Genomic DNA, 24,277 nt, shown 5'->3' on the forward strand with positions numbered 1-24,277 from the left:
GAAGTTTCTCTGAGTGGTGCTCGAAAGAGGACTTGAAGATTTACCTGGAATAACACCTTGGATTTGGGGTTTATAAAATTATAGTCACAGGATGTGCTGAGCTGGGAGGGACCCCCAAGGATCATCAGTACAACCCTCAGCCCTGCACAGGCCCAGCCCCAAGAGTCCCCCCCTGTGCCCCAGAGGATCATCCAAACCCTCCTGCAGCTCTGGCAGCCTTGGGGCTGTGCCCACTGCCCTGGGGAGCCTGTTCAGTGCCAACCACCCTCTGGGGGAAGAACCTTTTGCTGAGATCCACCCTGAGCCTGCCCTGACACAGCTCCAGCCATTCCCTGGGGGCTGTCCCTGGTCCCCCCCCAGAGCAGAGTGGGACAATGACGTTGTTTTGGTGAAAACAATCCCCCACTCAAGGCTGTGAGGGGGCTCAGTCTCCTCCAGGCTGCCCTGAAGGCTCAGGATCCAAGGGATGGATCTGCTCTGTCCCAGGAAGGGCACATCCCTCTGTTTAACACTGAACCCAAAGCCCAGTCCGTGCTCCAGGATGTCCTGCCTAAAACCTGCACAAACACTGCTTGTTCAGGGTCACTTGGCCAAACCAGCCAAGGACAAGCCCCCTGTGTGTCCCTCTCTTGTGTCCAGGTGACAACACAGCGGGGTGTCCCAGAGCTGCCCAGCACTGCCCCTCTGCTCCAGAAGCTCTGCTCGAATTCCCAGGAAAACCCCAAGGCTTGTAGGGCCCTCCCCCAAACCCTGGCAGTTCCAGCAAGCTTTGAACCACCCCTGCTTCTGGATGCAGCCAATCCCAAGGAAAATCTTCCAAAAATAAAGAGATCTGAGGTGAGACAGAAAGCTGGACATGCCCTGGGCTGCTCCCAACCAGCTCCAGGTGCTCAAACCTCAGGTTCCCCCCTCCCAGCAGAGGTTTTACAGTTTTTCAGACAGAGACATAAATCTTCACCTTGTAAATCCTGACACCATCACAGACTATTAGACACCCTCCTTTTACGTTTTGCACTAAATTATGTGACATTAAACAGGACCAGATGAAGGATTCATCATAAAAAGGCCCAACGGCAGCAACCTGAGCCCCGACACGTCCAGGTTTCTCACACCACAGGGAATCTCCATGAAGTTTAAGAGCTTAAAATTAGTGCATTAGTGAGTGAAAGTCACTTTGTGCAGAGAGTTAAGGATCACTTCTCCCAGTACTCTCAAAATAAAAATCAAGAGAGTCAATTTAAAAGGTTTTTTTTTTTAATACGTGTCCTCAAATGGTCACAGAAACTCCTCACGGCTGAAAGGAAAACCCAGACTGAAAAACCTGAAGATGTTGTTCTCAAACTACTTTGGAAGCTGCTAAAGCACTTGATGGTTTTAATTTAATCTGGAGGTGGATGACAAAGTTATTGAGGTTGTGATTCTGACCTAAATCTTCCCCCTCTGAGCCCAAACAAGACACTGCCATTAATTAACATGCTGATGAAAAAGAAATCCCTCCATTTATTCTCTACAAGACCAGGCTGGACAGGGCTTGGAGCAACCTGGGCTAGTGGAAGGTGTCCCTGCCCATGGCAGGGGTGGAATGAGATGAGCTTTAAGGTCCTTTCAACCTAAACCATTTCATGATTCTTCTACTGGAAACAAATTTATTTCAAGTTTTCAGACACCTTCATTCTCTGTGCCCTGGACAGGAAACTGCAGCCAGAACAGGGCGTGGAGGAGAATCAGCCTTCAAGGAAAATGAAGATTTGGGGGTCAACACAGAGCTTTGCTTCCTTTGACCTGCTCAGGGAAAGGAGCTTTAGAGGCTGGGACAGATCCCCAGTACCATCATTTTATCTCTGTGTTTGATTTAAATTTTATAGGGAACTATTAAAGAGCTCCATAAACCTTGTGCAGCTGTTGGGACACTCACACATCCCACCCCTCCAATCCAACTCATCCCATCCCTCCAATCCAACTCATCCCATCCCTCCAATCCAGCTCATCCCACCCCTCCAATCCAGCTCATCCCATCCCTCCAATCCAACTCATCCCATCCCTCCAATCCAGCTCATCCCATCCCTCCCTGCCTGAAAGAAGCCTCAGGGGTTAAACCAAAGGAGGAAAGAAACACACCATTTATTTAATTAAAATAAAGAAAACACCAAGTTTTTGGGCTTTGGAATGCCATCATGGGATGATGGCTGCAGGAAAGCCCATGGAAAAATCAATAGCTAGTGGTTTCTGGAATTAAAAACTAAATGAATAAATAAATCTAAAAAATGAAATATCACCACAAATCCCTCTGCTCTTGCCACAAATGAAAGGCAGAGTGGGACACACAGCCCCATCTGAGCTCTGTGACCTAGGGGACAGTTTCTATGAACACAAGCATTTTGTTAAGCAGCAGATTAAGGCACCTTCTCTCCACTCCCATGTCGTGTCCAATAACCTCAAACCCCTCTGTTTGTCCCCTCTCAGCCTCTGCATCATTTACACAACCAGGAGGAGGGTTTGCTCCTTCCTCAGTGCACTGCAAGCACAAATTCATTAGCATTTGGGAGGCTGAGATAACAGGTATTTGGGTGGGTTAATTGAAATTATTTTCATCTTTAGAAAAGCCCCAAACCAACAGCCTCTCTATTCTTTCCCAATCCATGACTCTCAGCCCTGATTTGCTCCTCACAGTGATCTTAATACTAATTAAATGAGCTTTTGTCTTCCAACACCAGTAAAGATTAAGTGCCACATAAAGCAGCTGCAGCACAGCCCAATCCAAAATCCAATTTACCCTCCCAGCTGGCATCCACACACTGGTGTGCTTGGAAAGAGGCTTCTTGGCAACTCTGAAGTCACCTGAGGACTTCTCCCTGAGCCCCAACACTTGTTCACTACCAGAGCTATTCAGCAATTCTTTCTCCTCTTGGACTCCACTGCTCTGCCCAGCCAAGTGTGGAAAGCAACAAAGAGAAAGTCAGGAAATTGTAAATAACCCATCTAATCTCTCCAGGGAGGTGGTGGAGTCCCCATCCCTGGGAGGGTTCAGAAACAGAGCAGATGTGGGGTTTCACCGTGAGGTTTATTGGCCATGGGGGTACTTGGTCCACAGCTGGATTTGATGACCTTGGAGAGCTTTTCCACCCTTAATGATCCTGGGATTTCAATAACAGTGTGGTCACAGCACTGGTGAAGGACAAGCAGCAAAGATCCAGGATTCAGAACCCGCAGAAAAGTGGGACCACCCCAATTTCTGTGCTCAGGGGAGTGTCCCTCGTCCCCAAGGCTGCTCAACACGCCCTCCCTGCTTCCTGAAGAGACACAGGAGAGCATTCCATTGAATCAGGCCCCTGGAGCCACCAACATGGAATTATAAAGCAGGAGGCTGAAGCACAATCTGCACATCCAGCTGGGAATCCTGCAGAGATCAGCAACCTCCCCACAGCACCTTTCTGACCAGACCTGCAGCAGGAACTGAGCAGGTCAGGCAGAAGAACTGCTGGCACTGGGGTTTGCAACCACCAGGGCTCCAGAACCCATGAAGCCCCCAAAAAAAGCTCATGTTCTGTCAGGTGGGCAATGAATCATTCCAGGAGATGCTGAGAAAGGAGATCCCACCCTGGGGATACCCTGAGACCAGGTCACCAATCTGCAACTTCACAGCATTTCCAAAGGCCTTCTTTGGATTGCCCACAGGACACTGAAAGCATCAGCCTTCTCCCATTTTGGGGGACTCACAGGTTTTCTGGACTCTCAGCAAACTCTGACTGATTTATATCATTCATAACAAAGGTCTGAATAAATCCTGGCTACATCTCCTGCAGCAAAGCACAGCCAGGTACCAACTGAAGCACAAATTCACTCCCACACCCACCCCATCTGAACCAGGAAACCCAAACAGCCCTGCAGGAGCTGAGGCTGATGAAGATCAGGATGTGTGTGATGACCATTTCCAATGTCACTTTCTGTCTGCCTCCTGTGGGAGAACTGATTTACACACGATCCACTCCCCGGTAATCACAGCTTTATCCTCTGGACAGAGAGTCTGGCAAGGAAAGCCTGGCTGGGAAACCAGGCCCAGCTGAGTGCTAAGATTGAGGGATCTTTGAGTATCAGGATTTTAAATGTTAATGGGAAAAAAAATCCAGAAGAGGATGTATTACAGACTCCAGGTATTACACAGCATCCCTCCCAGGCTATTTCTTGTAGGGAAATCATTGGATAAACTTGGAGCCTGGAGCCAGTTTGAGACTGGGCCATATTTTAGATGCAATCAGCTCTCTTTGCCTGGATATATAATTATATCTAGTGAATTATCTAGGAGAGAAAACTGCCTCCAAACACATTCACCCTCTCTCTGTCTCCAGTCCTGCTGCCACATATTTGGTCAGGGCTGCCCCTCCTGGGCTCACAGACAGGCTGGAGCACCTCTGGTGGGCAGGGGAGCTCCTCCCAGGGCTCCAAAGATGTCCAAGCACCGAGAGAGTAAACCCAAAGATAAGGAATAAACTGCTTTGCTTCCCTCCCACTCTTTCATCCTAAAACATCTCTAAAAAACTAATGTACCTCTGTAGACTATAATTTCCAAATTTCCTCTAATCCCATGCATAATTACATGGAGCACTGCACTGGTATCCCTTCCATGCAAACATTGCTATAAAGTGCAGAGTTTTCATTGCATTATACGACAAAAAAATGACTGTGCTCATTTATTCTGGTCCATATGTGGTTACACAACCTAATGCAACGAGACAGAATTTTTCATTAGCTTTTTGTAGTGGACACCACCCATTTATCTTTCTCATAACCCTCCCCCCCCAGTGCATGCTAACAGTGTTATTTTAGTCAGCTGTTTAATTATTTATCATGGCTGGGAGGTTACTGGGTTGCTCAGAGCAGCCCTTTCCTGAGGCAGCTCCTTCCACCCTGACTCCCTGGAGCCCCCAGACCCTGATTCCTGTGGCCTCCAGCAGCAGCATCCACAGATCCACATCCCAGATGCCTCCAGCACAGCCCAAGTGGCCACCACAACATCCAGCCCTGTTGCTGCCACTCAGGTGCCTCCACAACCTCTAATTCCTGGTGGTTCAGCTCACCAGTTGAGACCCTCAGGATTGCATGGGGATGATGGGGCATCACCTGCCCTTAGGCTGTCTCCAGAAAGGTTGCAGGAACCCCAGAGCAGAGTGAGAAACCCCTCACACCCCCCAGCTCCTCCTAAGCACTGACTGTTTGCAGCCAGCTGAAATGCAGAAGCACCCACAGCCCCATGCCCTGTCCACATTTGAGCCCCATCCATGGGTATTTTTAAGGAGAAAACAAGCACCAGAACAACCCATTGTGACATTCTGCCCAACAGAAGCAACTCCCACAGCAAACCCTTCCCTTCCACAGCAGCAGAGAAATCCCTGAGGCAGCACCTGCTCAGAGCTTGTAGTTCCTGCAGGTTCTCAGCTCTGAAGCAAGGAACACAAGATCTGTTGGCAGGTCTGGAGTCACATGTGAGTGTCCAACCCCCCTGTGACCCCATTTCCACTCCTGGCTCAAAGGGAACCTGTAAACTGCTTCATCTCTGGGCAGCCTGGGGCAAAGCCTGGTCCTGAAGATCCCAGCCCCTCCTCTCACTGAGTGCTGACCTCACCTCTTCAGGCTCACCCAAACCCCTCAGCTCCCCACAGCTCTTCTCCTCCTCCTCAGCTGATCTGCTGCCTGTCCTGTCCCTGCCCATCCCCTCTGCCACCAGACACCAAATTCCACCAACCAGCACCATCCCTCCCCAGCTGGCTCTGCCACAGCTCATCCTCAGCACCAGCAAACTGAACCTCAGCCCCCATGCCTGGAGCACAACGAACCAGAAGGTCATGCCAGATATTTAAATGTCATATTGGGGGGTTCCAGTTTCCTCAGTGCACTTTGATGGGTGGTTTTTGAAACCCAGGGTGTTGTCACAGTCACAGGGGACATTCCATCTGCCAAAGCTTTCCCGGTTCTCCCAAACACAGCACTTTAGTCAATAAGAAAGGTTGTTCTTCCCTCCAAGTCTTTATTGGTATTACATCCACTGGCTGAGAAAGGTTCATCCCAACAGAAATGATCCACTTTTATGATCCTCCAGAGGCCCCAGACTGGGCACCACTGGAGCCAAGGAGCTGCCACCACCACACTTCTCACACCCCACCTGCAGAGGCTTCCTCAGCTTCACATCCCGTCAGTCCCAGCCACCCAGCCCCTCCTTTAACAACTCCAGCAGCTTGCACTTGGTCAAAGTAACTGTTTATTTGTCAAAGGCTTGATTCCTGTCCAGAATAAACTGTCACTTCCTCCTCTGATGGCTGAGTTTGCTGTCTGGAACAAGGGAGCCAAAAGGAATAAAAGAGGTCTCAGTGTAAATGGGAATAGACCTGATTTCAGCTTCCAGGGATTATGTCATTGAGCAAAGCACAGATATTTTGGTTCAGGATTCCATCAGGTGGGGATTTGCACGTTTGCAGCTGTTCTTTGCCTCTCCATACAGTCCAAGTTAGGATCCAGGTGGATCTTACCCACCTGGCCAGAAACCACTGCTGATCACAGCAGCACTGCTGGTACAGAACAACCCAGGACACATTTTCCTGAGTTTGCCCTGAGAGGAGCTGCACTGTCCATTCCAGAAAACACAGTGCTGCATTCATGAATCCACGACACAGGAATAATCACCTCATTCCTGAGGATTTGCACAAACTTAACACTGTAATTAAGGCAAAGCCACTTTGTCATAAGCAGTAAAACACCAGACTGTACAAATCTCCACAGTTCCTGCACTTCCCCAGTGCTCTTGCATATTGGTACAAAGAAACACCCTTTTCCAGATCCCTTCAACCCTTCCAAACCTTCCTGGCTGTGTCACAGCCTCTCTGAACTGCCAGGGCTTCTGACACTCTCCCAACCCCAAGGTGGCTTCCTCCCTTCATCTTCCTGCATTTCACAGAATCCCAGAATAGTTTGGGTTGGAAGGGACTTTGGAGACCATCTCATCCCACCCCCTGCCATGGGCAGGGACACCTTCCACCAGCCCAGGTTGCTCCAAGACCCATCCAGTCTGGCCTTGGACACTTCCAGGGCTGGGGCAGCCACAGCTGCTCTGGGCAACCTGTGCCAGGGCCTCCCCATCTGAACAGCCAAGAATTCCTTCCCAATATCCAATGTAAACCCACTCTCTATCAGCGGGAAGCCATTCCCTGTGTCCTGTCCCTCCATCCCTTGTCCCAAGTCCCTCTCCAGCTCTCCTGGAGCCCCTTTAGGCCCTGCAGGGGCTCCCAGCTCTCCCAGCCTGGCTCCAGAGCAGAGGGTCCCCAGCCCTGGGAGCATTTGTTCCTAACTGTTCCCCTTTGCCCTGCCACTTTGAGCTGTTACAAAAACCCCTCTCCACCTTTCCCAGAGGCTCCTCCATGTCCTGGATTATCCCACTGCTGATGGACAGGGAGCCACTGCAGGTGTGCAGGACGTACCTGATGGGCAGGGAGGGGTCCCCAGCGTCCCACCAGTCCTTGGGGGGGCTGATGTACATGCACCACAGCTCCCAGCTGTACCCGTGGGCAGAGTTCTCGTAGCGCTGCACCTCGAAGTTGTCCTGCTTGATGTTGTCGATGGAGGGCAGGATGACCCTCTTCCGGTTCTCCTGGATCCGGGAAAGCACCGGCTCGGCCCTGAGCGGGGAAGAGGAGCAAAGGAAGGGATGGTGAGTTCCTCCCAGTTCCTCCCAGAACCTGCAGGTGGGCACTGCAGCTTCCATACAGTTTCTTCCCAGTATCCCACCTAACCCCGCCCTCTGGCAGTGGGAAGCCATTCCCCCTCATCCTGTTGCTCCTCTAAAGTCCCTCTCCAGCTTTCTTGGAAAGGCTCCCTTTGGGACAGGAAGGTGCTCCTCAGCCTCCTCAGAGCCTTCTCTTCTCCAGGCTGGGTAACTCCAGCTCTCCTGTCCTCCAGTCCTCATGTGGACCACCAGGTCCGTCCGTGGCTTTCTTGTGTTGGATGAAAATATGATCCCCAGGCTGGGAAGCCTGGCTTGAAACCTCCCCTTCTGGGAAGCAAGGCCATGAAGGACATGCTTTGTTCAAACCATGCTTGAACCAGTTCAGACCAAATGGAAACCCCATTTCCCTGGGAAGAACAAGGGAAATGTTGGAAGCAGGACTATCTGAAGGGTCTTTTTTTCCCTTGGGATACAGTTTCATGACTCTGCAGCTACAAAATTCAGCTCTGGGCCACTCAGACATGTTCAGAGCAGGGGGTTGTGCTCAGCCACCATCTGCCCTGGGCTCCTTCTGCCAACACAAGGGGTGACCTGCACTCCTGGTGCCTCCAGGAGTGGGTACAAAACACCAGAGGGAGTCAAGCCCACCCTGCAGAAACACCTCCTTTCTATCCCTAGACAAGAGGCTCCAAGAGCTCAGTAAAGAGGAGCTTCCTCAGTAGATCAATAAAATCAGGTGTGAGGACTCAGTGACCTGGAGAGAGGAATGTTCAGCTGGGAATACAGATATCAGCACAAGAGACAGCTCCTGAGGACACCCTTCAGCTGCACTGTTGTTACAGAGTCAATAACTGTGCAGAACTCTTTGCTTCTTCCACAAACATGGACTATTTACTCTTTACACTTGGTTAAAGTTAAAAAAAAAAAAAATCCCTCTCAGGCTCCTGTCATGATATAGATTCAGACTTAAGCCAGTTGAGCTCAAATGTTTTGAATCTCTCTGAAAAAAAAAATCCTTAAAAAACACCTTTTGCTGCCTCTGCACCTCTGCACTTATTCCCAGTAGCAGAGGAAACAAATCAGTCCAAAGCATCTGAGCCTTCCCCACTGGGATCCAGCTTCAAAGAGCATGGAAATGGGAAACACTTTCTCCTTCAATCCCCTGTGCCTGGGCTTCCTTAAACCAACAGAAATTACTTAAGGCTAAAGGAATGGGAAATCATCTTGAAAAATGGAACCAGGGAGCAGGGAAAGTGCACAAAGGGAGGGGAGAGAGAAGGATTAGGAAACAAGGGCAAGGGAAGGTTTTCACAGAATCACTGAGCTGGGAGGGACCCCCAAGGATCCTGGAATCCAACTCCAAGCCCTGCACAGGCCCAGCCCCAAGAGTCCCCCCTGTGCCCCAGAGGATCATCCAAACCCTCCTGCAGCTCTGGCAGCCTTGGGGCTGTGCCCACTGCCCTGGGGAGCCTGTTCAGTGCCAACCACCCTCTGGGGGAAGAACCTTTTGCTGAAATCCATCCCAAACCCCCTGACACAGCTCCAGCCATTCCCTGGGGGCTGTCACTGTTTTCCTGTATGTTCCCATCATTCCTCATCAGTGGCCATGCAGTACAGAAGGAATTAATAAGCCAAAGGACTGCCTGTCATTCTGTGAGGACACATCCTCACAAAGCAGCACACTGGCCCTTGGGTGACCCATCACACCCCTCCAACCAGGACCCTGGGGTTGAGCACCTACCAGCCAGCAGTGAACTCCACGTGGGCATCAAAAAATCCCGTGATCTGGCCCGTGGCAGCTTTCCAGCCTTCGATCCGGGCTCGGATCAGCCCTTCCCTCTTCTGGTTGCGCACGACCTTCACCAGCCCCGGGTACCTCTTGTTCACGTACTCCTCGAGCGGTGCCTTCAGCTCCTCTGCAGAACAGGGGCCACAGAGAACCCATTGGAAAGGTGCAACAGCTTTCACCTAAAACAAACCCACCCTACAGACCACCTGGACTGAGAACAACCCAAAGAAGAGGTTCAAGGTTGCCAAGAACGCTGCTCTTGGATCAAGGAGCCCATCTGCCACCTTAGAAGCAAAGGGCAGTGAGAGGATGCAGTCCTTTGTCACATTTAGGTATCACCCCACTGAAAGACAGGGATAGAGAGAAGTCACCTGTGGATACCAAACATCAGCACCTTGAACTTCTGGCAGAATGCATCATTGGAATCACTGAATCCCAGGATGTGCTGAGCTGGGAGGGACCCCCAAGGATCCTGGAGTCCAACCCTCAGCCCTGCACAGGCCCAGCCCCAAGAGTCCCCCCCTGTGCCCCAGAGGATCATCCAAACCCTCCTGCAGCTCTGGCAGCCTTGGGGCTGTGCCCACTGCCCTGGGGAGCCTGTTCAGTGCCAACCACCCTCTGGGGGAAGAACCTTTTGCTGAGATCCACCCTGAGCCTGCCCTGACACAGCTCCAGCCATTCCCTGGGGGCTGTCCCTGCTCCCCCCAGAGCAGAGCTCAGTCCTGCCCCTCCTCTGCCCCTGCCCAGGCAGTTGGAACTGCAGGGAGGTCTCCCCTCAGTCTCCTCTGCTCCAGCTGAACACACCAAGTGCCCTCAGTGTCCTCACACGGCTTCAAATCCAGGCCCTTCCCCATCCTCATGGCCTCCTTTGGACACTCTCCAATAGCTCAGTATCTTTCTTAGAAGTGCTGCCAAACCCATCTGAAGTAACTCAGACTGCACCAGAACTACACCTGAGCCTCTCTGCCCTTTCACTCAGCCTCACTATTCCAGTCCTGCCGCTCGCTGTTTGTTTTCCAAGCTTTGCCAGTAGAAAAGCTGAACCCCCCCTGCTTTTCTGAGGGGATGAAAGAGCTTTTGGCTTTGTTCAGAAGATCCTCAGACCACATATCTTCTGTTCTGTTCAGATTCCTTCACTCTGCTGTCCAAGCCTGTGTGAGTAACTGAGATTGAGAACCTTGTGGACCTGCAGCCTGAAGTCACCACCAGCAGGAGAACTCTTGATAAGTCCAAGTACTGAGTATAAAAGACACACAGGGCTTTGAAGGTGGAAGCACATGGAAGGTTACAATGAGGAGTAAGCACAAGAATGTTTTTCCATCCCTTGGGAAAGTGCCAGTGCTCTGCCACAAAACCCTGGTCCTTTCAGTGCCTGTTGCACCAGTTCAGTGCACAAAGGTCTGCAGGTGAGAGGAGCTCTGAGGGCTCAGCAACGCCACTGTGCACCAGTGTTGGCTCTTAGCACCATGAAAGCACTTCCTAAAAGTGTCTTTCATTCCTCTGAGGCTTCAGGTCAGCAGCAAATTAAGATATGATCTGTGATCTCACCTGAGAGGCTGCTGCCCTTCACACATTCTCTCTCCACAACAAAAATACAGGGAAAGAAAGCAACAATCAGAACCATCCACGTGGGAAAATACTTAAGACACACACATGAAGGAAACACAGCAATGGAGAGCAAAAGAGTAAACAGCAAGTTCCATCTGCTTTGAAATCATCAAAGGAAAAGGATTATCTGTTCCCTTCCCTTCCAAGCCTTCCTCCAAGCACAGAAAATGTGCTTTCTTCAGTCCTGCCTTTCTGGGCTGGCTCCCCTCACATCTCCATTTCCCCAAAGTCTCTTTTCTCATTTATGCTGAAGTGGGAATAAAAAAAGAATAAAGCAAATGAGCCCCTTCCTCAAATCAAAGCATCTGCCTCACACACAGCCATAACTCAGCAACTTCCATTTCATGCTGAGCCACTCAGAGAAAAAAACCAGGATTTTATGGAGACAACAACTCTCCTGCATGGTTTTAAGGACACAGAGACAGGAGCTTTTGTGACAGATCAAACCCCACAAGGACAGCACTGGCATCTCAGGTACCTTTGTCAGCAGGGAAGTAATTTTAAATTAAAACAATTAAGACAACTTCCACATTGGAGTTTTCATCTCAACGGAAGGAAAAGAGGACAAATCCTCTTGGGAATTGTTTGAGTACCTCAGAGGAGAGTGTGACTCCAGTGGAACAGGGAAGGGCCATAAGAGGCAACAAAGGGTCCAACCTGAGAGATTCCTACACCCCTGAGAGATGGTGGGAAGATGCTCCCCATTGTCACCCCACACCCTGTTCATCAGCAGAGGGCACAGTGCCCCTCTCCTGCCCACTGCAGGCATCCCTAAGGGTTGCTTCCCAAGGAGAGAAACTCCAGGGAGAGCAAAGCATCGACCAGATGTGGGAAATGCAGTTCCAGGCCCTCTCTCCAGAAGGGTTTCCTATAAAACCTCGCACAAAATTCCAGGTTTTGCTCCCTGCCTTCCCTCCTGTCTGCCTCAGGCACAGCACACACTTTTTGGGGGGGAATTCCCTTTTCTGGGATCTGAAGCCCTAAATCAGGGGATGGCTGTGCCTCTGAGCTGGCCTTGGCCAGTCTCTCCCTCTTCCCAGCTGTTCTGCAGCTCTGTGGGAAGAGGGCACAGGGCACCAACTCAGCACCCTGAGATACATCCCTGGCACTCACTTGGGGTGGGCTTTGTGTTTCATTTTTCTGGAACTTGGGGTGGGCTTTGTGTTCCATCCGTAATTGCACCTCTGGAAAATCCAATATTACATAAAAAAAGTGAAATGCCAGTCTCCAGGAATCCCAGAATCCCAGACTGGTTTGGGTTGGAAGGGGCCCATCTCATTCCACTCCCTGCCATGGGCAGGGACAACTCCCACCAGCCCAGGTTGCTCCAAGCCCTGTCCAACCTGGCCTTGGACAATTAAATTCTCTGCCAAACTCCTGTTCAAGCACCCAGAGAGCCTTGGCCCAGGTCCCCCCTTGTCAGTGAGAAGGACTGACATGACTGTGTCAAAAAGCACCAGTGGAACCCCCAGTGCCTGCACAGCTCCTCTGGTCCTGTGGGTGTTGATCCTGTGGGACCAGAGGTGCTCAGACCCCTCCACATGAACTCCAGCAGGCTGGAAACCATAACTCCTAAATCTGCAGAGCTGCTGCATTAAGGTCAGAAGCAGCAGAGCTTTTCATCTGTCACATCAGCTTAGGAAATGTTTCCTCCCCAGCTGATGAATCTTCCCAGCATGACCTGACTGTAATGGGAAGGTTGGAAGGTCTGGAGCAGAAGGCCAGGAATTCATGACTTGCACTAAGGGGCAGCAGCAGATGCAGCTTTTACATAAACAGGCAACCTGGCCCTTGGATCTGCCCTTTTCAGGAAACATCAGGAAAAATCTGCCCTTTTCCTCATGGAAACAAAGCATCTCCCAGTCAGGGAACCTGCTGCCATTCCCAACCCTGCCTGGCACAGGCTCAGAGCGGGGCTTTCACCCCCTCAGCTCCTGCTGGAAGTGAGAACATCTCTGCAATATCAGGGCAGTTTGGGGCACCACAAGCTAAGGAAGATCTGAAGCCATTGGAGAGTGTCCAAAGGAGGCAATGAGGATGGGGAAGGGCCTGGATTTGAAGCCGTGTGAGGACACTGAGGGCACTTGGTGTGTTCAGCTGGAGCAGAGGAGACTGAGGGGAGACCTCCCTGCAGTTCCAACTGCCTGGGCAGGGGCAGAGGAGGGGCAGGACTGAGCTCTGCTCTGGGGGGACCAGGGACAGCCCCCAGGGAATGGCTGGAGCTGTGTCAGGGCAGGCTCAGGGTGGATCTCAGCAAAAGGTTCTTCCCCCAGAGGGTGGTTGGCACTGAACAGGCTCCCCAGGGCAGTGGGCACAGCCCCAAGGCTGCCAGAGCTGCAGGAGGGTTTGGATGATCCTCTGGGGCACAGGGGGGGACTCTTGGGGCTGGGCCTGTGCAGGGCTGAGGGTTGGACTCCAGGATCCTTGGGGGTCCCTCCTAGCTCAGCATGTTCTGTGGCTCTGTGGGACACTGAGCCAATGACAACATTTCCAGGACAATCAGCCACGTGTTCAAGAACTGGAACTCTGGATGCAAAGTAATGACAAAGTCAGGAGCCAAGGTGGGAGCAGAGCAGTGGCCCCCCAGCTCACCTTCATCCTCCTCCACCACAGGACCCTTCACTCAGGCCATGCTCTCCCAGCTATCCCAGTGGGTGCATCTACAGGGGCTACACAACCAGTAATTCCATCCAAACCAAGCCCTGTCATGGAATCTGAAGACTCCTTCCTCTTCTGCACCCCATGGTCCTCTTCCCACACACACTCAGGCACACCATCCTTCAGAGCACACCCACACCATTCCTGGTTTTTTAGGATGCAATCTGTGAATGTTTGATCTTTGCCATAGCATGAGCTGCTTCCTGGGAAGATCTGCAGAGAGAAACCCCACTGAAAACGCCAGCAGGTTCAATTTCAATCCTGCCTTTTGTTCTCCATCTGTCCATATTGATCTTCCCTGAAGGGCAAGTCCAAGGAACTACAATCCAATAGACCTGTTGCTTTATTAAAAAACCCATCTGCCAGCTGCAATGACTTATGGTATCTATTGCAAACTATTTTATTACCTACACAGCTCGCTGGGAAATGGACCTGCCAGAGAGACTGAGCCACCTGATGCCACTGAAAATAAGCAGTGCCCAAATGCTCAGTGCTCCACTCCCAAATCCTGCCCAAACCTCTCCAAACCCTGTTGAATCCCCCAGGACTAATGGTGGGAACTGCCTGTTGACACACAAAGAAAGGAATAAAGACCAACAGCACCAGAGAAGCTCGAGGAGCTCCCAAAAGCAGCAAATTCCTTACCCAGCAATGCCCAGGTGGTCCTGGGGGCCACACCCCCTCTACACCCCTAAAGAAAACAGAGTGGTGTTTGCCAGGCTCAGCTGGGGGGGAAAAGCCACCTGACAACTGTTCTGAGGCACACTGAGGGCTGCAGGAACTCACTAAAGCAGCTCCTTCAACAGGCAATAAACACAGACAGATGTGTGTGCAGGGGGACTCACAGCCAGGTGAGTCTCTGAAGCTTTTACCTGCAACTGTACAAGAGGAAACTGAGGAAGGGGAGCAGGTGAATGGATCAGTTCTCACAGAGGGTCACAGGCAAAGCTGGTCCCACGTGGGGCATTTCACAGAATCCCAGAATATGCTGAGCTGGGAGGGACCCCCAAGGATCCTGGAGTCCAACCCTCAGCCCTGCCCAGCCCATCCCCAAGAGTCCCCCCCTGTGCCCCAGAGGATCATCCAAACCCTCCTGCAGCTCTGGCAGCCTTGGGGCTGTGCCCACTGCCCTGGGGAGCCTGTTCAGTGCCAACCACCCTCTGGGGGAAGAACCTTTTGCTGAGATCCACCCTGAGCCTGCCCTGACACAGCTCCAGGCCATCCTTTCAGGGCAAGCCTCTGCTTCATTTGGATCAGTGAAACCCAAACAGAACCACAGAATATCCCCAATCAGAAGGGACCCACAGGGACCATCCAGTCCAACTCCTGACCCTGCACAGGACACCCCAAGAAGTTCAGGTTTGCTGCTCTACTCCATGGCCTGGGAACCCCAAAAGCCTCAGACCTGAACACCAGTGGAGAGCACCAGGTGAGCTCCACTTAAACACCCCATCTCCAGCTGGAATAACTCTGGGTTTGCACCAGAGCCTGGGAAAGGCCAAGACGTGACTCAGCTCCCTGCAATTCTTCCTGAACACAAAACACCCGAGCTCCTGGGGGAGTGAGAGCACACCAAGCACTGTTGTTGCTGTTGAAATGAGCTGCAAAACAAGAAAGTGATACATCAAGTCTCAGCTAACACGTTACTCCGGGGTAAATTACAACCCAGAGCGGGTCTCCCCGAGTGTAGCCAGCTCCTTTAGCAGCCTTTTATCCAAAGGGTTGCTTTTATACTTTTCAAAGAGATATTATCCCAGATTAAAAGCACTAAAAAGACAGACGACAAGAACAACAACAACAAGAAGAAAAAGCAGGTGATGATTAAGCAACAGGCTCAGACAAAGTGTGCAGCTGGGAGATAACAGAGCATCTCAGGGGCACGTGGCTGCATCGCTCCAACAGCCCAGGAGCCACCTTATCACTCCCAAACACAACCTGCACACTGCCTTTGTAATCACACCCCTGCAACAAGCACAAATAAAAGCAGCCTCCAAAAAAGTCTTTGTGAAGTGTAATGTGCAGCTCAGGGGAGGAGGGGGTTCAGACTACAACTCCCCAAGCTTTCTCCTTTAAGGAGGGATGGTTTTTTCCCCTGTTACAACACATTGGCATCTTTTATCTATTTCCAGCTCAGACATAAAGCAGCAGAATGCCCGTGTTCATTAACTTTAATCTCTCATTGCACACTTTTATGTCGTGCAGTGCTGTTGGACACATCACACCACAGCAAAGCTGAGAGCAAGCAGTGCCTAATGAGTCCTCAGGAGCAGTTTGTTCCAGCCTGAAAACCACACACCAGCTTTTGCCTCTGGCTGTGGAGATGGGCAGGGTTTACCTGAAGGGCTCAGAGCAAGCAGGTGGTGGCTCTTACCCTACCCATGGGGTTGATTTTAAAGCCTGAAGTTGACTTGGAAATCCCAGGAGTCTTTTAGTATTTGCTGCTTTGTTGTTGAGTTGCCCAGATAGGTTGTGGCTCCTCCTGACAAAGCCTACACAAATCCCCCCAGCCAAGGACCTTCCCGAGCCTTGAGCACCTTCCCCAGAAGTCCAACACAGCTCCTGGGCTTCAGGCCCTGCTCTCTGCAGGTCAGCCTGCCCTCAGGTGCACAGAGGTGACCCCCAAAGGCTTTTCCCACCAGCCATGCCCCCATGGGAAGTGTCCCTCCAACCCCTGCTCCCAAAGAGGCTGAAGCAATTCCTCCTCCTGTTCCATCACAGCCTCCAAAGTCACACCCACACAGCCCCATCCTCTGCTCAACACCAGCCCTTGATCCTCCAGGATTCATCTCTAAATCTTGGGGCTCATGAGGAACTATTTTCCTGTAATTATTTTCCTGTAGAAGCCAAATCTATTTATTACAACGACTTTGTTTGCAATATCCAAAGCATCAGCTATATGATGTTGCTGCTGCTGCTCACAATTATTGCCTCCCATTAGTGGGAACTCTATGACAATGTTATTGCCATTAATAATTCTTTGCTGTCATTGAAGCTCCTTGACAATGCTGAGAGTGAACACAGGAGACCCAGAGCCACTTTCTGGTTTGTATCATCTCTTTTACAGGAGAAAAGCAGATTATTACACGCTTGGGAGGAGCTCTTCATAAACATCTGCCAAGTTACCTCATTATCTTCCTTCAAATCCCTCCTTAAAAATCTCATTTGTCATGATGCCTGCAAAGATTCACCAGCAGAGCACTGACATTATTAACTAACCCCACCAGCTAAAAAACATCACCTCACTCCCCACACCCTCTCTCCTTGTGTTCCATCCCAAAGTTTTTGAGGACAGAACCACCTTGGTGTTGTACAACCTTCAGCACAGCCCTGGCCCATCCTGAGGGACCCTGGAAGCTCCTGATCCTGAGGCAATCTCTTGGTGGGATGCAGCAGGCACACTGCCAGCTGTGCAAGGAGGTTGGGCATCAGTTCCTCATCCTGCCCCTCGCTGTGGGGGCACCCCAACACAACCCTGGAGGTGGTGCCTTGCAAGCTCAGCAGCAGATGCAGATTTGTCATCCTGCAGCCCCAGCCTGTGGGGGAGCTGCTTCCAGGAAGGATTTGTTTGGTTGTCCTGGGCCTTTCAGCAGCATCTCCAGAGCTCTGGCCTCACCATCACCCTGAGTGCTCACACTGAGTGACTGGGAGAGGCTGTTTAGAAACACATTTCTTTGTGCACAGCCACGGGGGGAGGAGCTCAGCAATTACTCCAGTGGGTTCTCTTTTAAGGAGCTTTCTTCTCTTCCCCCATTGACAGGGTAAAATTTGGAGAAGGAGCAGCTCATTTTGCTATTTCAAACCCTCTAAGTACTGGGTAATGTCAGATATTCCAGTGACAGATCACCTGCACTTCCCCTTCACTCTCCAAATAGTTCCAGCTCTGCAATCCCACAGCTTTCACTGGTGGACACCATCCAAGCTTTGCACTGGAGCTGCTGTGATTTCCACCAGCTGAGGAGCTGCCCTCCTGTTTCTTTTACTGGTAATTATAATTCATCAGCTCTCTGTGGTGCTCATTACTGTGGGATTTGAGTGCCTATTTTTCCAGGCTTGAATAGGTTGTTCTGTACCATCTCCTCTCACACAGAGTGTCCCAGAATCCTCTGGAAATGAGCTCTCCACATCCTGCACCCTCCCTGCTCCTCCCTCTGATCACAGCATCATGTTTATTCCTTTTTAATAATATTAAAAGCATGCAGCACGACTGATGAGGGCACTTGAAGAAGGCAGTGAGCAAAAATCTTCTTCCTGAAGATTTTAACTCTCCTGATGTCCTGAAGCCACCATCCAACTGTACGTTGGAAGGAAAAAATGTCTTGGAAGAATGGGAGTCTGAGGGTGCTTCCAGATGAAAACACCTCCTGCAGTTCTGTGGCACCAAAAGCAGAAGGGAAGGAAGGGCAACAGTGGCCAAGAGCAGGTTGAACCAACGTGTGTGAGGTGGGAAACCAAACATCCCCCTCCAGGCTTTGTCAGGGCCTGACTTGGGCAGGTTGGGTGGGTTTTGTTTCCTTCTCTTCCTCTTCACTTCTCCTTCCCACACCACACCCAAAACATAAGGTAGGAGGGTCTCTGCAGGGTCCCACCATTTCCAGACCCTGGGATGTTATTTTACAACAGGGAAACTGAGGTACAGAGAAAACATCTGTTAACACCACTGTGAGGGGCCAAAGCCCAACATCTCATGGCTCCAGGCTGCTGGCCCTCAACTCCATGGGAAATTCAATTTACAGGAGCATCTCTGCACCAACCAAAGTGTTATTATCAGTAACAAGGATCTCCTCAACCCAGAGCTCCTGGATCCTGCTGACCAGAAAGGTCAGAGGGATCTGTGGTTTCCTTTCTAGGTTTCAGCTGTGCTTTCAAACAATGACTACCTCAGATTTTAAGCCCAGGGTGTGATGTGTTCTCCACACCAGTTTTCTCCAGCTTCTCCAGCAGGTAGAACAGGATCACACCACGCTGAACTGGAATGTGCTGAGCTGGAAGGGACTCCCAAGGATCATCCAGTCCAACCCTCAGCCCTGCACAGCCCCAGCCCCAAGAGTCCCCCCCTGTGCCCCAGAGGATCATCCAAACCCTCCTGCAGCTCTGGCAGCCTTGGGGCTGTGCCCACTGCCCTGGGGAGCCTGTTCAGTGCCAACCACCCTCTGGGGGAAGAACGGCTCCCTCCATGAGATTTTAAGAAATTAAACACCCTCCTGGTGTTTTGGGGGTGGGAGGTGCTGCTCACCTTCATCACTGTTGTCATCCACGAGGATGATCTCCTTGAGGAGGTGAGCTGGGGTGTGGTTCACGGCGCTGTGCACGGAGCGCAGGATCACCGAGAGCGCCTCGTTCACGAAGATGAAGATGATGGAGATCTGGGGCAGGTCCTTGCCATATTTCAGCTCTTTGCACCTGGAGCACAGAGGGCAGAGAGAGACACAGAGGGGTTAGCAGAGCTCATGGTGCAGAACTTGGAGTTGGGCACGTTTCGCACGTGGTGAGGGACAGCAGCTTCCATCTCCCAGCTGTGCACAGCCAGGGGTTCCAGCTGCCTGGAAATCCATTCCTTTAATCAATACTATCTGGGAAGACATAGCAACAAAGAGTATCCACCAGGATGAAGGAGCACCCAGGGCAGGGTGCAGATGCAGAGTTCACCCAACTGAGGTTGTGTTCGTGTGTCTGTGCTCACAGGACTGTGGGAACGTGACAAGGAGTGGCCTCCATAAGACAGAAAAAGGCTTTAGCAGTTGGAGTGGAACTCCACATTCCAGCTCTGTCCCAAGATTAATTGATGCTCAGAAACGAGCCTTGTTCTTAAATGGCACTTATGAATTTTCTCCCCATTTGCTTTGGGAAGAAATGAATATAAAATGACCCTTGGTTAAATAGTCTTAATAAATGTTTCAGCTCTCTGAGCAGATACTTCTGAAGCACATCACCACGAACTGGTGTCTTTGTACTTCACAGGCAGGATGGTTAAAACCAAACACTTGTGATCACCTCCCTGGGTTTCAGGAGGAGTTGCTTGACTTGGGCAGGTTTGGTGGCCAGGCCTCTGCTCAGACACATTTCTGTGCATGAGAGGAACCTGCTCTGCCACGTTTCTGTGCATCCTTCTCCTGGTCACTCACCATCCAGCTCCATCCCCCACAAGCAGCAGCTCCACGTTTCATGGACACACCAGACCTTGAGCCAGGGACACCCCTGGAGCAGAACTTGGGCAGCTCCAGGTACCCCCAGCTCTCCAGGGAGCACACACCACTCCAACAAGGTGATGTTTCAATGCCACACCTCATCCTAATCAGAGACCTCACCCCTCAGTTTGCACAAAGCAAACACGAGATCTTTGACGACTTCCAACAATTTAATTAAACTCTCCAGCTTTCCCTGCAATGAATAAGTGTGAGGGAAGAAGAGAAGGAGCCTCCCTGCTCCCTCCCTGCATCCATGACAGATTAGACATGCAACATGAGCAGAGTTCCCAGAATTACAAGTAAATCCTACTCAGATAAGCAAAGAAAGACCAAATGCACCAGTGACATCCCATTCAAGCTCCTCGACTCCCCAGCAATACCTCTGGATTTAATTGTGCTGGGTGTTTCTTAGGCAACAGCAGGAATTCTTGAGGCTCCAAAATGAGACTTGGGAGACAAAGATTTGCACAGAAACACAGTTCTTTATGAGTCTTCTTTAGTTAAACAAGTTTGCTGGTTGGAAAGAAGGTTGTATTTCTTGATTTAACTGTTGCCTGTCTCAAGGCAAGCCAAGAGCTCCACAGAATGGAATGTGCCACACACACTGAAAGGAGCTGCCAAAGGGAAGATCTTTAAAATGAATCGATGGCCCTGAGGGGGCAAAGTAACAACTGACCCTGAAATCCTGCCATGGAAGTCAAACCCAGCTGACTCTGAGATTAAAACCCTCCTTTTGGTGTATGTTGGTGCCTGCAGTGCTGAGGAGAAGGTTGTCACAGGAGCAGGAGTGTTTCCTTTTAATCATTGCTCACCTCTGGGCAGCCCTTCCCCCGAGGCAGCTCCGGGGGATAAAGAGCTCAGCTTGTGATCAAAGAGGTTTGGAGGAAAATCCAAACCGAGCTCTTTGAGCTTCATCTGCTGCTCATTCCCCTTCCCCCTGCACCGCTGTTATCAGGGTTCTCCTTCCCCCTTTGCTGAGGACAGAGATCCAGGGAGAGGAGATGAGCCTGGGAAGGAGTGGGCGAGGCAAACATCTCATTGCTGGGGGCACAAAGCTGCAATTCTCCCCAGGCAGGAGGGGTGGCTTTGCCTGTGACCACAGGAGTGGGGAAGACAGCAATTAACAGCCAAATTAACGTCAGCTTTGTCAGTCTTCTGGTGCCAGAAGCAGCAGGTGGACAATGCTCTGCAGCCTCAGGCTCCACAGCTCCTGCTGTGGACAAGCCCCAAATATTCTGCCCTGAGGGACAGCTCAGAAAATCCCGGCAGGAGCAGGGACAAGAAATGCACAGCTTATCAGACCTCACCTCTGCCCACATTTATTCCCCTCAGGTGAGAGAATCTTTGGCTCTGTGCCTTCAAAATTCAGATCCCAGGCCAGAACACTTCCAAATTCAGGATTCAAGTCTCTCCAACTATCCAAGTGCTCAGCCTGGAGAAGAGAAGGCTCTGGAGAGACCTCAGAGCCCCTTCCAGTGTCTAAAGGGGCTCCAAGAGAGCTGGAGAGGGACTTTTTGCAAGGGACAGGACAAGAGGGAATGGTTTTAAGCTGAAAGAGGGTCATATTAGGAAGAAATTGTTCCCTGGGAGGGTGGGGAGGCCCTGGCACAGGTTGGGCAGAGAAGCTGTGGCTGCCCCAGCCCTGGAAGTGTCCAAGGCCAGGTTGGAGCAACCTGGGACTAGTGGAAGGTGTCCCTGCCCATGGCAGGGGGTGGAACAAGATGACCTTTAAGGTCTCTTCCAACCCCAACCATTGGGGGACTCTGTGACTCAGTTTTTATTTCTAACACTCAGCTCTCACTGTATCTGCTCTGCCCAACCTGAGTCCAGAGAGTGGAACGTTCGAGGGAACACTTCAGACATTTGAATACTTTTAAATTTAAATTAAATGTAACCCATAGGGTTAAAGTGCAGCACCTCATTTTGTATTTAATTTAGCCCACACTCATCATCCCACCAGGACCAAAAGGCTGTCTGGGAAGTTTTTCCTCCACATACATCAGGAGCTCCCCAGCCAAGGGCACATCTGCAGGTGGACCCAAGGCAGAAGTCCTACCACACTTTTTTCCCACCACATCCTGCTGTCTCCAGTTAAACACAGGCTGGCACCTGCTTGCAGGGCTCATATCAAAATACCGTGAATCAATAGCAAAAAGAAAGACACACCTTAGAGGTTTGTCTCTCCTGTAGATCAATGGGATATCAGAGTGAGAGGCATTTTATGTCCCATTAAATCATGCTCAAATACATCCCATTAAATCACACTCACAAAACTCTCCAAGTTTTAAGAGGCTTGGGAAAACCTCCCAGTGCACTGGGTTTAATTTAAGGACCTTGCTGAGCTCTCACTGAGAGTGTTCTTGGCCTTAAACAGGGGGAAACTTAAACTCTGGCCTTGGTCTAAGGCTCAGGCCTGGAGCTGTGTCAGGGCAGGCTCAGGGTGGATCTCAGCAAAAGGTTCTTCCCCCAGAGGGTGGTTGGCACTGAACAGGCTCCCCAGGGCAGTGGGCACAGCCCCAAGGCTGCCAGAGCTGCAGGAGGGTTTGGATGATCCTCTGGGGCACAGGGGGGGACTGTTGGGGTGTCCTGGGCAGGGCCAGGGGTTGGACTGGATGGTCCTTGTGCATCCCTGTCAGCTCAGGATATTCCAGGACATCTTTTTTCATTTCAGGAGCAGACACCAGGCCCAGCAGAAACCTCTGCCCTGAACATCCATGGACAACTCCCAGTTCCTCCCCAGCCACCCCACGGGGATCCAGACAGGTGCTGAGGCCACAGAACTCCTGGTCCGTGTCCTCCACCACCTTTTTTGGGTCCAAGACCTTTATCCTCTGTAAAGCCCAGGTTTGCAATCATGAGAACATGCAAAGAAACCCATGAAATAAATACATTTATGGAGAACGTTTTTTCCTCTGCATCTCTGCAGTCCCTGGTTTATGTAAGAAGCCATTCAGAACCAAATGAAGGATGAGAAGGGGAGATGGGGGAGGGAGAGCAGGGCTGAGTTTATGCTGAACAGCTTGGCACACATCAGGCTGGATTAATCAAAGCAGCCAATTTCAAAACACAAAAACCCCATAAAAATCAAGCTTTGCTCCAACGCAGGAGCCTGCCCTGGAATCCTCTGCCTGTTTGTTTTATGCTCAGCACACAGCTGTAAATCCACTCTTCAGAGCAGCAAGTGAGATTAGGATGTTTATTGTCTGTCTCAGTAACAGGAAAGGGATATCCCAGCATTTACTGCTCCGTGAGCCCTCGGCAGAAAAATCACCTGGAATGACAGCGAGCACTCCCAGAGCACTGAGAGGCCACAGAGGGGCAAGAAATGTTTGGAAACCACTTCTTCCTGCCCAGTGATTGAACATGATCCACTCCCTTACTCAGTTAATTCCTTTCACCTCCTCTCTGGGGTGCAAAGCCATTTCCATCAACCACCTGGAATGGCACTGCCCAGCACCAGGGAACTGGGAGCCCAACTCTGATGGATTCTGCACATTCCCCACCCCAACATAAACCATTTATCTGCAGGAATCAGAGCAGCTCAGGAACCAGCTGCAATGTGGACTGTTCCAGGACAAAACTGGCACCTCCTGTCTGATCCTTCAGCTTCAGGGCAAGCCATGTTTGCACAGAGTGCCAGTGGATTCCTGTGCTCTGGTGTGAGCTGTGTGTGCTGCCTCCCCTCCAGCCATGGCAGCCCCTTCCAGAAAAAAACACTGCATTAAAGAGACAACAACACATCAAATTCTTTCAGGGCAGGGCCAGGTTGGATCTCAGCAAAAGGCTCTTCCCCCAGAGGGTGGTTGGCACTGAACAGGCTCCCCAGGGCAGTGGGCACAGCCCCAAGGCTGCCAGAGCTGCAGGAGGGTTTGGACAATGCTCTCAGGGTCAGGGTGGGATTTTGGGGTGTCTGTGCAAGGCCAGGAGTTGGACTCCATGATCCTTGGGGGTCCTTTCCAGCTCTGGAGGTCCTGGGATTCCACGATGATGAACAGCCCTGTGGGATCAGAGAGGAGCTGGGCAGTCACACCACAGAGCACAGAGCAGAAATGCTGCTCATCCTCAGGGATCAGCAATCCCCAACCCCAGGTGCTGCATCAATGATTATATTCATCCCTGGCTCAAGAAATTATCTTCTGCCTTCCATGGCATTCCTCCCTGATCCACCCCCTCCTGCAGCACTCACATCTCTTCTGCACAGAGCCCCAGATCTGCCACACCACCACCTTTTCTCCCTCATTTTGTGCCTTTGGTGTTGCCTCTTTCCCCAGATCCAACAGAAAATGCCCCCCAAAGTTTGAAGGGGATATTAAATCCCATTAATTA

At 51.1% G+C, this 24,277-nt stretch overlaps 1 protein-coding gene across 1 annotated transcript in view; it reads right to left on the minus strand.

The window, feature by feature from the left end:
* The window catches only part of GALNT17 (polypeptide N-acetylgalactosaminyltransferase 17), a 206,849-nt gene that overhangs the window by 110,689 nt on the left and 71,883 nt on the right, over positions 1–24,277 (minus strand). Inside the window, exons 3-5 of the mRNA XM_050325665.1 lie at positions 19,000–19,166; positions 9,453–9,627; positions 7,467–7,664 (exon numbers count right to left, since the gene is read on the minus strand). Coding sequence (XP_050181622.1) covers positions 7,467–7,664; positions 9,453–9,627; positions 19,000–19,166 — 540 coding nt within the window. The remainder of the gene's footprint in view (positions 1–7,466; positions 7,665–9,452; positions 9,628–18,999; positions 19,167–24,277) is intronic.

Source organism: Myiozetetes cayanensis, unplaced genomic scaffold (genome assembly GCF_022539395.1).
Source record: "Myiozetetes cayanensis isolate MyiCay16 unplaced genomic scaffold, myiCay2020 scf30, whole genome shotgun sequence".
Classification (NCBI taxonomy): domain Eukaryota; kingdom Metazoa; phylum Chordata; class Aves; order Passeriformes; family Tyrannidae; genus Myiozetetes; species Myiozetetes cayanensis.